The 14635-nt window shown below is 37.5% G+C and overlaps 4 protein-coding genes across 5 annotated transcripts; 3 read left to right on the top strand and 1 right to left on the bottom strand.

Annotated features, from left to right (window-relative positions):
* The first annotated feature begins 4 nt into the window (after window positions 1-4).
* Window positions 5-2416, top strand: LOC145728540 (inhibitor of growth protein 3-like). The gene is given in 8 exon segments (XM_081978869.1): window positions 5-168; window positions 271-342; window positions 401-420; window positions 422-750; window positions 1178-1496; window positions 1555-1709; window positions 1762-1993; window positions 2054-2416. Coding segments are annotated over 8 exon segments (1272 nt in total). The 5' UTR covers window positions 5-140; the 3' UTR covers window positions 2171-2416.
* Window positions 2417-2716: 300 nt separating this feature from the next.
* LOC145728584 (oligoribonuclease) lies at window positions 2717-3890 on the top strand. Of its 2 annotated transcripts, XM_081978943.1 has the most exons (5): window positions 2717-3060; window positions 3115-3215; window positions 3272-3433; window positions 3481-3598; window positions 3666-3890. In XM_081978943.1, exons 1-5 carry the CDS (start codon window positions 3003-3005, stop codon window positions 3713-3715), a joined length of 489 nt encoding a protein of 162 aa, XP_081835069.1. In that variant the 5' UTR covers window positions 2717-3002; the 3' UTR covers window positions 3716-3890. The 2 variants fall into 2 exon arrangements, with proteins under 2 accessions (XP_081835069.1, XP_081835064.1); XM_081978938.1 differs by having other exon boundaries at window positions 2720-3060; window positions 3481-3890.
* Window positions 3891-3898: 8 nt separating this feature from the next.
* Window positions 3899-9778, bottom strand: S6kII (Ribosomal protein S6 kinase II). The gene is made up of 14 exons (XM_081978711.1): window positions 9581-9778; window positions 8853-8945; window positions 8109-8270; window positions 7884-8045; window positions 7622-7825; window positions 7336-7571; window positions 7062-7280; window positions 6812-7007; window positions 6225-6569; window positions 6055-6133; window positions 5859-5998; window positions 5626-5772; window positions 5474-5559; window positions 3899-5417 (listed from the first exon to the last, which is right to left on the bottom strand). Exons 1-14 carry the CDS (start codon window positions 9632-9634, stop codon window positions 5300-5302), a joined length of 2241 nt encoding a protein of 746 aa, XP_081834837.1. The 5' UTR covers window positions 9635-9778; the 3' UTR covers window positions 3899-5299.
* Window positions 9779-10088: 310 nt separating this feature from the next.
* LOC145728621 (uncharacterized) lies at window positions 10089-14263 on the top strand. The gene is made up of 5 exons (XM_081979004.1): window positions 10089-10317; window positions 11439-11594; window positions 11654-11790; window positions 12008-12196; window positions 12706-14263. The coding sequence occupies exons 1-5, from the start codon at window positions 10290-10292 to the stop codon at window positions 12712-12714; spliced, it is 519 nt and encodes a 172-aa protein (XP_081835130.1). The 5' UTR covers window positions 10089-10289; the 3' UTR covers window positions 12715-14263.
* Window positions 14264-14635: the final 372 nt, after the last annotated feature.

A 14635-nucleotide genomic window follows, 5' to 3' on the forward strand; every position in this document is an offset into this window, starting at 1 on the left:
ATCGAAAATTACAAATGGCTGACTGACAAAACATATGTGATAGAAACTCGTCGAAAAAAGACGAATTTCAGCCCTAAAAACCACCGATATCCAACCGTTTTTTTGCCAAACCACCATCAATAATACTCAAATTTGCCAAAATGTTGTATTTAGAAGACTACCTAGAAAGTAAGTACGATTTGTTTTGAATGGGTGTTAATCGGTCATCACCCCCGCCCAACACCCAACATGCAGGCAAGTGGCGCCAAATTTAAAATTTCCTTTTTGTAGTGATCGAACACTTACCTCAAGAACTCAGGGACAGGTTTACCGATATGCGAGAAATGGACTTGAGCATACACAGTAAGTTTTTTAAATTTTTCAATTACCTAATTCCCTTTAAAAAAATATATACATTCAGATAACATGGATGAACTGGAAAAAACGGGAAAAAGCATTCTTTACAGACTGCAAAAAGTATCAAAACCAGGATTTACCGCCCAGTTTGGAGGCGGAATACCAAGGAATACGCAAAGAGTACTACAAAACTTTAGAAGATGCTGATGAGAAAGTTCACTTGGCCAACACCATGTACGATTTAGTGGACAAGTACTTGAGAAGGTTGGACTCAGAGCTGCATAAGTTTAAATGTGAACTGGAGGCTGATAATAAAGGTATTACTGAAGTATTAGAGAAACGATCTCTGGAGTTGGACACTCCATCCACACCTTCCAGTATCATGAGCCAACAGAAGGAAAATAGATATGACAGGTAAAATTTATTTTACTATACTAATTAAGTAACAATGATTTATAAATTCACTTATGTTGTGGTGAGTTTGTTTTACTATTTATGATGATTGGCATTTGATAAAAAATGTTCTCTGGCAAAATGTATATTACAGTATGATATTAAATTAAATTTTCAGGACTGTCTATGATGTCAAATGAAACAAACAGTATATGATTAGAACATTGAAACCTTCTTAATCTTCCTTTGGTTTTAGCTTTTTTTTTCTAACTGTCTAAGCTTTTGACTAAGTTTGCTGGAACACCCATTCCAGCAAACTTGCCAAGTTTAAGTAATTAGGTACAGTGTTTGTTGACACTTTTTATCTCTATCCTCCACAGTTTTGTACATACTTACATCTGGCTATTAAAGGTTTAGTCTCAATTTAGTATCAAATTAATTTTTCCAGTATTGGTTCTAACAACTACACCAGCCGTCACTCGAGACCACGGAGTGAGAAACGACGAGATAGCAGCGCGTCGCTATCCAATCAGTACGCGGAAAAGAGACAGTTGCAACTGTCAGCCCAATCCGGAGGAATTACTACGGTGGCGCCGCCTGCTTTGAACGAAACGCGACACGTTGCCTCCGCTTCAGCGCAGAATTCCGTGACACCGAGCGTTGGATCCGGACCGACGGCCAGTCTATCTTACGGTTTAGGACACAGTTTGGGTGCGGGCACAGCTATAGCAGCTGCCGCCTCGCAAGCTATTGCGGCCACCCAACAGGTATAAATACAACTGTAGGGAGTTGTTTTGGTGGTGTGATTGCATCTGTTTGTTGAAGATGCAACAAGGCAGACGAACTGCCAGTCTCAAGGCGTCTTACGAGGCAATAAACACCAGCGGACACGAGTTTATTCCTAGGGAGTTGGCGGGAGCTGCCCAGACGGCTATTCAAGCAATCCAACAAGACCACGCCAATAACAAGAAAAAACAAAAGTAGGTCTTGCACCCCCATTTTTTTCGTTTATCTATGGGGGCTTGTCGACAGGAAGTACAGTAGTAGCGCTAGTAACAGCTCGGGGTCATCTTCAGCCGCACAACAGCTGGCCGCGGTCCAGACGCAACAGTCGGTCATCCAACCGGAAGTTCCGTCCGCCCAAGTGGACAACGTTGTGTCCGAAGTAACGGAGGCTGAGTGGACTTACGATCCGAACGAGCCCAGGTACTGTCTCTGCAATCAAGTGTCCTATGGAGATATGGTGGCCTGCGATAATGACGAGGTGACTCAATCAGCGACTGATTAATTGATTTATTAATATTTGAACGAGATTTGGTTTCAGTGTCCTTCCGAGTGGTTCCATTACGCTTGCGTGGGCATTACAGCTCCACCCAAAGGCAAGTGGTACTGTCCGCAGTGCACCACTACTATGAAACGACGGGGTGGTCGCAAAAATTAGCGCTTGTAGGTTGTGTTCAGATTTGGGGTGGGATAAACTTTATTTGCTTATTTTGTTCTCTAAGCAGGGTTTGCTAAAGCGAATGTTGCGTACTTTTTATGATACTAAAGGTTTTTATTTTAAATCCAGTATATTGGTATGTTTTTGCATTTAGGCGTCGATCGTAACGGACAGCATTATATACGCTTATTTTTCTTATACGTATATTGTATGTGTCTAAAATTAAAAATAAACTTTTCGAAAGAGTTTAGGAGTTATTTTTTACACATTTTCAAATGTTGTTTTTTGGACTGCACACGCGGATTCATTCCGACCGATTCCAATCCATTATCCTGATCCAGTTAAAACTTCAATAGTTTCAGTACTAATTTATAAACTCTTAGTTGAGGCACCTTTAAGTCCATTATTTGGAATAATTGGATCTTCTTACAGGAATATAGAAGTAGTAGGAGGTACATTTAGTTTTATTGACAATTGGCGAATGCGACAAGTATTAGGAACAACTAAAATTTACTTGCCTACATTAATATAACAAATATATAGCAAACACATTAAGAGAACCACTGATCCACATATCCTGTATAAAATTGTTAAAACTCGTCTACAAATTATAGTTACTTGACACCACAAAAAAAATAAAAAGAAGAAATATCAAATTTTAAACTTTTACAAAAGACTTTTTTATAACAGCCTAACCTAGAAAAACGTAATATTGGCATATTCAAAATTATGTAAACACAGTATGTAAACGTTAAAACAATACAAAACAACACGTTTTCAACATACAAGACTTTATAGAAATCAACATGTTTTATACTGGATAATCTTAGAAATGTTTCAAAGGGTCCTAAAACAGTATCTCGCTTTAAGCAAGCACGTTCTCAAAATGAGTAAGATTTCTGTTTGAATCTAGCATATTGGTGCATTCAACCCTACATTTTTAGGCCCTCTTAACAACGCAAATAATCTAGATAACATCCGGAAAGTATCCACTTCCAAACTTATTAACTTTGATACAGATCTTTTGGTTTGGATTGATTTAGAGGTAAGAGCTTGTAGAGAATAATTCATGTAATGGCTGCTAAGTTTAATGTTTTGAAGATGACTGGTCTCAATGTGGACAAAGATAGGATAATGGAAATTGCCTGCTTGATCACCGACTCAGACTTGAATATTGTTGCTGAAAGCCCTGATATTATCATAAAACAGCCTAAAGAGTTGCTAGATAGCATGGATGAATGGTGCACCAAACAACATGGAAAGGTACTCAAATTTTAGTAAAGTTACAGAACACTACATCATGACTTTAGACAGGTTTAACGGAAGCATGTCTCAACTCACAAGTTGGTCTTGAAGAAGCTGAAACCACCATTTTGGAGTTCATGAAGCAGCATGTAGAACCCAAGTCAAGCCCTTTAGCTGGCAATAGTGTGTACATGGATCGATATTTTTTAATGAAGCAAATGCCTAAGATACATGACTATTTGCATTATAGGATTGTGGATGTATCAACTGTTAAGGAATTATGCCGGAGATGGAATATAGCAGTTTTTAAGGGAGTGCCCAAAAAGGAATTTAGTCATCGGGCTTTGAATGACATCAGAGAAAGTGTAACTGAGTTAAAATATTATCAAGGACAATTTTTTAAGATAGCTGAATCAATGTAATTTTTCAAGGTAGATGAATGAATCAACAGTAAAAGTAATTTTACAAAATAAAACATTGGTATTCAATTCTCAATATCATAACAAATCCTTTATTATTTTGCTCAAAATAACAATAATTTACACATTCTGCAAGAAACCGGGAACAGCGGTGATTAAAATCACTCACAGTAGGATTTAATATAATAAATAATTACACCTTACAGAGTATCAAAAAATTAACAACTGTATAAAGTAAAAAAAGAACCTAAATTGTAGAAAGTGTAAAATTTTTACACTGATATGCACACGATCCGACTGACTACAGGTAAACGACAAACCTTTGTGTTTTCTTTTTCACTTCAAAAGCCAAAATAATATAAACGAAATTTCGGGTCGCGACAACATCAACAATGACGTATGTACAGTGCCGTACAAAAATACGTTAGGGGAGTAGGTACACTCCCGGATTGTGACTTGAGGAAGATTACACGTAATTGTAGCAACGCTGGCAAGAAGTATTTAACACATTTAAAAAGCGGTCGGCTAATGGTCACATAAATTGACAATTGTTAAAAACAAAGAGAAGACGAGCTGGTGTAAAAACTAAAAAATGAATTTGTCACACAAACATGTGATTAGTCAAAAAAAAAACACAGCAGCAGCCAACTGAAAGTGGGGTTTTTCGACTATCACAAACTGCTCGGTGTGCTGGAATTTATGCACACACTGCATATGTAAATAACGGGTGTTCAATAATTGTTATGGTCAGGTCGCCTATGGATGGCAATTGTCACAAAATGCGTATGTCTTAGATAACCTTGTAAACAATTATTAAATGACAGCTGTCAATCCGCCGGTTTGATTTCAAACAATATACGAACTTATCATTATAGTTTCATGCTAGAACGAGAGAACCACAACCAACTACGAGCAAGCCATAACAATTATTGAACCATAACCATTATTGAACACCTGTTACCAGCAAAGCTCTGCCAGCAAACAAGTGTGATGTCATGTGATTTGCTTATCAGCATACTTATTGGTTGAATTATCAATTGAAATTACGTGGTACCCTCTGCTAGTGTTTTCTCATAGACAAATGACATTTGATTGCTCGCCCCCTCCTTATCTCCGAAACTATTAAGTTTTATTCTGGCCGAATTTGAGCGGCATTAAAATCAACCATTATTTGGCATTTAACATTAAAGTGGCCACTAAGGACCGATAAATTGTAACTCTCTCACTAGTTCCAATATTCGAAAAATATATCCGCTAATTTAGTTAAAATTTTTCGCTTAAAACGCCTACATTTGAATGAATACTACTTACAACCGCAGCTAATTTAATCCATGATATACAAAAAAAGCTTCGCGATTACTAAATCCCGTTTCAATTAATTTTTTTTAACAACCAGCGATAAAACTGGACTTATGGGCGCGTGTGTGTATCACAACTGTGGGCGAACGCCCTTATACATAATTGACTAGGTTTTGGTTAGTTGGGCGGCAGTCCTTAAGGCCCTGTCCCTGAACCGCCGCCTGGCTAACTCGGACATGGCAACAGGGCCGAGATGCGCCACCTCGGGTGACGTCGCTATCGCTCTGAGAATGTGACAACAAATTCGAATCGTATTTTTTTTTCAGTTACCGTTACCTACCTGAAAGTGGCTTCTACGGTCTCCCTCAAATGGGACTGGGGCGCGTGAGCATGATTTGAAACGGCTGGCAAAATCCGACTGGAATTCTGCAACAAAAAGTACCAACAGGAAACGTTGTTTTGCACACGTTCCAGTTAAGCAAAGTTAGGCACCTGTTGAGCGAAATACTCGACTGCTTTGGCGTTTAGCCAAGGGTGTTGGACTAGTTGGGAAGCGGTGGGCCGTCGGTCAGGTGCTATGTCCAGCATTTGAGCCAGCAGAGTTTTGGCTTCGTCGGTTAGGTGTTTCCAATGATCATTCTAATAAAGATGTTAAAAGATTGGTTGTTGAACTTATTACAAATAATTTGTAACTCTGCTTGACACCACACCAAATGATCACTTACAGAATCTAATTTTCCAGAATTGATCCTCTTGAGAATAACTTGAGGACTGTCACCGGGCGCAATACTAAATGGCGACCAGCCGCACAACATTATATAAAACGTCACACCCAAAGACCAAATATCACAGGCAGCGTCATAACCTTAAATCCGAAACAGCTTTGTAAAAGTACAATAGAAAATCGAACCATTCAGTTACCTTGGCGTTTCAGCACTTCGGGAGCCACAAAATTCTTGGTGTAGCAAGGAGTCATCAGCAATCCGTTATCTGCCCTTAACTAAAAATTAATTCAATGAAGTTAAAAATTAGAAACTGAAACCAGTATTATTGTTTCACAAAAACTAAATCATCTTAACAATTGAACAGACCTGTTTGGCAAACCCCATATCGGCGATTTTAACACTTTCAGGGGCGTCTTTGCTGGCAAGCAAAATGTTCGAAGGCTTCAAATCCCGATGCAGCACGCCGTTTTCGTGCAGATACGCCACTGCCGTGACCAGCGATCGTAAGATGACGGCCGATTCTTGCTCGCTGAACCGGCCTTTTTTCACTAAATAGTCTAGCAGATTGCCGCCTTTCAGCAATTGCAGCACCAGGTACACTTTGGTATTATCTTCGTAGACGGTCTTCAACGTCACAATGCCCGGATGGTTACCGTAACGGTGCAAAATCTCCACTTCTTCACGACAATCGCACAATGATTTGTCGATTATCTTTGGAAAATATTATAGAATTTAAAGTCAGTGGCTGTTTACATGGTAGTTTGTTAACGCTACGTATTTGAAATGAAACTCAATTTATAAGAAAAATAAATCAAGTGACTTCTCCAGATATGTTATCTAAACAAACCACACCCAATATTATAGCTCACTGTCTGCTTAGGAAGCGTTAAAATATATTGACATAACACATTTTTGTTGCTTCTCTTTAGCGAAATAGTAGAATATCCACTTACTTTGACAGCAAATTTCTGACCGGTGGCTTTGTGCTCGCCCAATTTGCACACACTGTAACTTCCCGAGCCTAGAAAGTCGGTCAGCACGTATTCATCGAAAAAATTTCCGAAATTCGTCCCGAAAGATTTCATCGGCGTCTCCATTGACTTTTTCTGGCCCATCGTGTCCAGTAAACAAGGTGCCACGTAACTAAAACTGTCCTCAAACACTCAGTGTTAAAACAGTCAAGAAACCTTTGGCTCAGCTCACCCTTTAAACAACTCGTAGTTTTCGGCGCTTACCGGTATACCGGGTGAATCTTTAGGCGTTTTGTTCGTATACTCCGAGTCAAAGTAGGCGTCTTCAGGGCCGCAAACCGCCGGTTGAAAAGGTGGTTTGATCTTCTTTGCGTGGAGCGCTTCAAAATCGATGGAGGCAAAGAATTCGTGACGTTTCAGGTCTTCCACACCTCCAGCACCCGCACCCAATCTAATTAAACTAGCCGTCATACTTTTTTAGTTTCTCAACTAACCGAGCTTCCCACCTGTTAGCTGGATTTCTTTTAAATAAAGCTCTAAGTAGGCTCTGAGCTTCCGGACTCAAATTCGAAGGCATCGCTAATTTTGCTTTCAGAATTTGCGTCAACGTTTCCTTCCGGTCCTGACCTTGAAACGGTAAAATGCCCGTCAGCATTTCGTACATGAGTACCCCGAACGACCACCAATCAGCGGCGTAGGAGTGGCCATTTCGATTCACCACTTCCGGCGCCATGTATTCCACCTATACACACTTTATGCAAGCCCTTAACCAGTCTTTAAAGACCAACTTACAGTCCCACAGAAGCTGTACGCCACCCCTTTATCCAGGGGCAGCTTACACAACCCAAAATCTGTAAGGGCAATATGACCATCAGCATCCAGGAGGATGTTTTCAGGCTTGAGGTCTCTGTAGATGATACCCAATGTGTGCAGATGATTTAAGGCCAAAGCCAGCTCGGCTAGGTAGAATTTGGCGTCTTCTTCCGTAAACATAACCTGCAGGAATAAGATTACAAACTGATGTCATTCACAAAAAAAAGGTATGAATGCATACCTCTTTATTGAGACGTGTAAACAAATCCCCACCGCGTAAAAAGTCAAGGATCAGATAAAGTTTACCCTCAGTTTGAAAGGCGTAGTGGACTTTGACGATGAAAGGGTGCTCCACGTCTACTAGAATGTTTCGTTCCATTCTGCTCCGAAACCTGTCTTTGACCTGATCCAGGACAAAAATCAAACCACAAAATATTGCAGTTCTAAATTAACTAAATGTTTTTACCCTTAGAGTGGCTTTTTTCAAAACTTTCATGGCGTATAAAGTGCCCGCATCTTTGCCTACAATTTTGCGGACTAGAAACACTTTGCCAAAAGAACCCTGCCCCAGCACCTTGAGCAACATGAAATGAGATGGGATGGCTTTTTCATGACCATTCCTGACCACCTTAAAACAAGATATAATTAACCGTATTTTTAGGTAAAAAATGTCGTAAATTCAGAAAAGTCATAGTACAGCTATGAACATTTGAGAAAATAGGCATTGAAAAACAGGCAATTGAGATGTTAGCAAATAAGAAAAAAATAATAAATAGACTTTAAGTGTTACTAAAAAGAGATAGTAAGACACTGTGAAAAAGACCAAATTAGCTAAATCAGATGACAGGCATATATGAAAAAGATGTTACATACTGGATTGACATTTACGTGGACTAAAGACAGTTAAGGAAAGACTAACATTATAAATGACTATGAGAACAGATAATTGAAAAAGACAACAACCACTTAAAGAGTGACCAAACTATCAACAAAATTTGTCCTCATCCACATACACTCCATAAGGGATACTTCATTCATACTTGCTTGTACTAATATTATCATTAAACCCACATTATTAAATATTAATATTTCCATTGATGGAAGAAACAAGAGAAAAATAATGCTGACATTATTTGCACAATGTTAAAGCTTATATTTAATAAAATAAATTATAATTTTTTTCACTTAAACAGTAGGAGTGTAAACTCACATCATCCACTTCAATTTCATGTTCCTTCTCACTGGAATCTCCTAAACTGTCATCACCTCCTGTTGCCCCTTCATCTGTGTCTCCTGATTGTGACTGAAACATTAAGTTTACAGGCATTAAGTAGATTGCTAGACACATTACAAGCTTTTATTAAAACACAAAAAATAATATATTACCTACATACATTACCACAAAACATAAAATACATGTTAAACAATTTGTTGGTTTTAAAACTAATAATAAAATGCCATATAACAATTAAGGAAAACTTGAGAATAATATTAATATATAAATTATGTGTAATTACACAAAGTTCAGTCAGACAGTGCAATAGTTTCAGTTGTGGTTAAAGAGTGATTTTTATTTAAAGATTATTTGCAAAAGTTACAAAAGTAAAAGTAATAATTACACACTGGTATCCTGAGAAAGGGCATTGTCATTCATATTCGCCCTTAAATTGACTGGAAATCAGGACGTCCTGCTGTTGCAGCAGATCTACAATCTACAGGTGTTTATTGCAACATCAAAAAACAAGTAAATATTGATGGCTGAAAACACAAGCAACAGTTTGTTTTTGAGCCCTGAAGGACCCTAAACGATAGCAGATCTTAGTTCTGATACTTTAGCCGTTTTCACGACTGAGCAAGATTTAAAAAAGGGGAATACATAGGGCAGCTACAGCTACAGGTACTGGCTCTAACATAAGCCACAGCTTTCCAGCCACCTACCTCGGTATCCTTGCGCTGAATCTGCCACAAATCACCGGAATTAGCTAGCGGCATTTTACCTTTCACCAAATAAAATTAAATTCATTAAAAAATCCCTTCAAGTAAAAACACTTGAGGAATATTTGCAGATTAAACAACCCGATATCATTTAGCTCCCAACTTGTCAACAAAAACCAAAAACTGGAAGAAGGTGGTGGAAGGAAAGAAATCATGACAGTTGATAGATGTCATTCACTGATTGACTGATTAACCAAAGCTGCCAACGCAAATGCAATTGCTATGAAAAAAACTTACTGTTGTCTGTTGTGCTGTGAGGACTGTAAAATTTGAGTGTAAAATAGACGAAATTTCTTTTTCCTACGATCGTGCGGAAAAGTGTACTGCTTTTGTGATTAATAAACATATGACGTCACAATGTAACTGACGTATTATGTTGCATGGAACTTTTCCGTCGCAAATTCGGTTTGTGTTGGTCATTTTGTTTCCGGTTGCGTCGGCGCGGTTTCCATTTTGTCTTTACGTCAAAAGCACTACAAAGTGCAAAGTCGTGAGTGCCAACACTTTGAGTTTTTATCCAAATTTCCCATTTTCTACGCGGGTAAAGGTACAATTTACCATTTAACATTTAAGTATTCAAGTCTAATGTACTTAAAGTAAACACAACGCACAGAAAATGGACTATTAAGTGTATTTAACCCACTCTAAAATCATGTCGACGTCGGTGGAACGAAGTTCAGGTAAGTGCGCGTTGTTTTGTTTACAGTGATGCCGATTTTTCTACATATTTCAGAAGGATTTAATTAATGTTAATTGAAATTATTGCAATGAATGGTCTGCACACGCCTTTATTTTTATTACCTCCCAGGGTTTTATCAGAAAATAATGTCCTTATCAACAGTTCACTAATATGCATATGGGCGATGTTGCCACTGTTGTCAGATTCTATAAAATCTCTTTGAGGCCATAATTTAAATAAAAAATGTATTTTCTAAATAGTACCTAATATGTTTTTATTTTTTTTAAATATTTATATGCGTAAACGTGCCTATTTCAACGGTTTGTTTACTTGTTGTGACTGGTTTTATGACACCCCTTCAAATAACCCATGACTCAGGTACTGGAACAAGTTCAAACCTATCCTCATTTGTAAAAGCTTTGTTTAAACTTACTCAACTGAATACAATAATGGTTTTGTTGGGTATTATAATTATGATAATGTGTGGGAGTTTCAGAAGTAAATTAGTTCTTAGGTGTTGCGTTTTTTTGCTGTTGTAGAAGGACCAGATGTTTCTGACTTTTTTGATGTCTGTAGTCCAGGTGTACCTATACTGAATCTACTTTTATGATTTTGCTACAAATGTATTGTTTCTTCTTTCCTCAATATCTAAGGGATATGAATCTTTGATTTAATAGTAGAAATAATGCTGATCTATTATTGAAACTCTGTTCTTGAAACTTTTGAAATCAGTTTTGTATACAGACCTTAATCTAACAGATAGAATGAGAGATTTTTAGATGAATATTGATCTTAGTGTTTACTAGAATGTTTACAGTCTAACTTTTTCATTTTAACTCATTCTGTTTCTGTGTTACTACATCTTAAAACTCTTATTAACACATCCACCATTGGCTGCCAGAAGGTAATTTTGAAACATAGAAGTTATGTTTTTGGCAATATTGGGTGTAGGTCAATACTTGGACATTATTTTTAACTCGTTAAATACACAATCAAAAGACTTTCTAAGCTTCTCATTTGAAAAACTTAGCCTTTAGCCTTTCAATCCTCAAGTAAATAAGTAGTGAGTTTTTTTAGGCTTAAACAACACTTTACTCAAAATACTATTTCATGTTGTTGCAGTATCACCGTGGCCAAAACGGCTACATGAAGACATTCAGTTGGACTTGACTGAATTGAAAAAGCCACGATGGAACTATTACCGGTTGGAAAGCGAAAGTTCCCGCCCGTCTGACGACGACACCGAAAGTATTTGCAGCCTCCAAGCAAAAGAAACTGGTAGGGTTGGCGACGCCCCCTTGCCTTGTTTCTTTTTACTAGACCCTTGTCACTTGTAGATGTCATTAGAGACACCTCTGACACTGAGTCAAAAAGTTCTAACAGCGGGGATGAGTATGAGGTTGAAGTGGAGTACGAGGTGGCTAGCATGTCGGAGGATCACGATGAAATCGAGTTTTCCACCACTGACTCTGAGGTAATTAACAATGATGCAAAATGAAACAAACAACAAAAGATAAGCTATGTTCTCATAATAACTTCTTGCCACTCGCCTATGACCTCCTTTTCTATTAGTAGAAGCAAAATTTTAAAATAATGGTCATAATTATTTTGAGCTTTTTGCTAGGAATCTTCTGTTGGGTGTGATGTAACAGCTGATTTGATGAACTTTTGATAAATATGATGATTTGCAGAGTATGATGTTGGCGGCGGCCGCTGCAGTGATTTGTGATCGTTCATTGGACGCTTGGATCACAGATGTGGAAGATTCCGACAGTTCGACGGCCGAAAGTTCATTTGGTAGGAGCGACTTTTCCACGTGCGTTCAGTGCAAAGGAGTAAACCGCAACGCATTGTACCCATTCTGTGAAAAATGTTTTCAGGTACATATCGATGGTTTTGATGTTGCGATGGACCTGCAAAGTTACCTTATCCATATAGTCTTTGTATTGAATTGTTTGGAAGGGTTTCTTGCGGGTCCATCGGGATACCTTATAGACTTAGACTTAAGTGTTTCGGTGTGGACTCCCCTAGTAAAGTGGGACTAAAGTGTTTTTAAAAGCACGGACTTTCCTGCCTCAAAGTGTAAGAGATTAAATTAAGGAGCTGTTTTAAAAAAAAATGTTCCAGTTTACCCTCAGGTAACTCAATTTTTTTTTACTTTTAACAAGAAAATTTGGTAAGGTTTTTCTTTCTTTTTTTTTCTTCTAACAGTAACAGGAAAATTGGTAAGCTGTTTTTCTTTTAATAGCGAGTCCACAAAAACAGGAATAACTATTATTTTTGGATAATTTTCATTCTTAAGGCGGCTTTAGTAAGTAACAGGAAATATTTAATAGTAAAGCAAACCGCAGCCCTTGCCATGTGGTATCTTATTTTTTTGTTTTAATAGGATGCCTAGACGCCAAATGTCTTACTAAGAGAAAATAGGTCATTGCACAATGCACAGCGTAGGGTCATCTTTAGCACCGTTAGTCACTGATCGGAAATTCGGCCAGGTAGGTATACTTGGAAGCACAACGTCTGTCATTTTGTTTTTATGTCAAATTAATAGTCTGTTTCGAGTTGAAATTATTGCATGACAAGGTATAATGAAAATAATTTGATTTGTGTGTGAAAGTGTTGGAAACTGTTTTCTAATACTATTGGGTAACAATCACCTAAAAAGATAATAGATAACAGGTTGCGTCACAACTTTTTATTTAAATAGTTAGTAGGTTAGATTGCCTAAGTCGAGATGTTTTTTATTATAGCTCGTACACCACTTAAATTGTTTTAACATTGAATGGAAAAAAAAAAGATGAGCCGTAATACGGCGAAACCGGTCAGAGGATTGGGATTGATAAACAAAAAACAAAACCTCACCATTTTCAACCAATCAGATCGGTGTTTACCGAATGATGCGGCATTAATGGTGCTGTTCCTAGATTTTGGAACGCCATCTGTACTTTCTAACTCATAGAGTTGAGTACAGATGTCACCAGATGTTGCACACAACTATCATTGAATGGAAAGTTATGCAGTGAGAATCTGGAGTAGAAAATCTATTTAAAGCACAAGGAAAAGTGTTCACATATGAACTACTTTCTATCCCCCGCCCGAAGTGGCAGTGACGCGCCATAAATGGTGACGTCATATTAAAATTCACAATTTCAATGTCTTAGATTAGTTCCAAAGGTTTTCATTGATATTTCGCGGTGGCCAGCTTGAGCATTCCAGATTTCCGGTAATTTAAAAAGTTGTTTTTGTTAAGCCAGACATATTGTAAAGTTCGGATAGAGCATTTTTAAAAAACTATTTTTGTTTTTTGCTAAAGATAGATGAAGCAATCGCTCCCAGTATTGCTCCGCGTCAGTGCAAGAAAATTGTTTTGACTATCAATACTTTTTTTACAATAGCATTCGGCAAAATGGCGTCAGTGTGTGGCGTCTATTTCAAATTGGCATTTGATAAAGGCATTTTGACAAAAATCCCAAATGATACTGGCTTTAATTAATTCATTTGTCAAAGTGTCAATTAGACATTCTGGTTACTAAATTTGTTTACATCTGTAAGAAAATTAGTAAATTTGACGTATAGTTTCACGATGATCGAACTTGTCAAAGTCGTTTTGCTTCCATTGGAAGGTAAGTTTCTAGTAATGTAATTTTGTTAATAACTTGTTGGTTGTGATGTCTTAACAAAACGAAACCAAAATTTTAAGTGTCGTATTTCTTGTTTAACATTGAAATTATTGGACTATTTTCTATGCAAGTTTTTTTAAGGTAAGTGCAAGTGTGGGAAATTTGTGTATTTTGCTACCAAAACATTGTTTCAACTACTACTAGTACATAATTATTATTTGTGAGCTTTAGAGTCCAAAATGCACAAATTATACGTTTTTAAGGATTATTAACCAAAAATTCGTAAAAATCTACTCGAACATTGGCCTAGGCATTCTATTTTCTTTATAGACATGTCAACTGAAAACCAATCAAAACCAGTATATTCTCTCTGAAACTATAACTAATTTTCCGTTGTTACTTCTTTTGACAGAATTGCAGGATGTGCAACAAACGCAAGACACACAAATGTTTTTCAATATGCGAAAATTGTTATAAGGTGCGTTTAATTCTGTTTTTGTCATTTGTTTATTCATGGCTTTGGTTTATCTTTTTGCTGCGATTGGCGGTAAGTAATAAGCCAATTGCATTTGTTGCAATCGTTATTGTTCCTTGTACGTTGCACAACATATAAATAATGCGTCTTCCATGTGTCATACTTGGTCATCGTCGGAGCAAGTTTTTTGCTCAATTGTTGTGATTTTGCCGTCAGGATCGCAA

This window comes from Ips typographus, linkage group LG1 (genome assembly GCF_016097725.1).
Source record: "Ips typographus isolate SLU linkage group LG1, UJ_Ityp_2.0, whole genome shotgun sequence".
NCBI classification, from domain to species: domain Eukaryota; kingdom Metazoa; phylum Arthropoda; class Insecta; order Coleoptera; family Curculionidae; genus Ips; species Ips typographus.

Coding starts and splice junctions, on each gene's coding strand:
- LOC145728584 (XM_081978938.1), top strand. CDS start 3,003: ATGTTTCAAAGGGTCCTAAAACAGTATCTCGCTTTAAGCAAGCACGTT. Junction 3,061..3,114: donor CAAGCACGTTCTCAAAATGA/GTAAGATTTCTG, acceptor CTACATTTTTAG/GCCCTCTTAACAACGCAAAT. Junction 3,434..3,480: donor GCACCAAACAACATGGAAAG/GTACTCAAATTT, acceptor TCATGACTTTAG/ACAGGTTTAACGGAAGCATG.
- S6kII (XM_081978711.1), bottom strand. CDS start 9,634: ATGCCGCTAGCTAATTCCGGTGATTTGTGGCAGATTCAGCGCAAGGAT. Junction 7,008..7,061: donor AACTACGAGTTGTTTAAAGG/GTGAGCTGAGCC, acceptor GTTTGAGGACAG/TTTTAGTTACGTGGCACCTT. Junction 5,999..6,054: donor CGAAGTGCTGAAACGCCAAG/GTAACTGAATGG, acceptor TTCGGATTTAAG/GTTATGACGCTGCCTGTGAT.
- LOC145728621 (XM_081979004.1), top strand. CDS start 10,290: ATGTCGACGTCGGTGGAACGAAGTTCAG. Junction 11,595..11,653: donor CCTCCAAGCAAAAGAAACTG/GTAGGGTTGGCG, acceptor TGTCACTTGTAG/ATGTCATTAGAGACACCTCT. Junction 11,791..12,007: donor TTTCCACCACTGACTCTGAG/GTAATTAACAAT, acceptor GATGATTTGCAG/AGTATGATGTTGGCGGCGGC.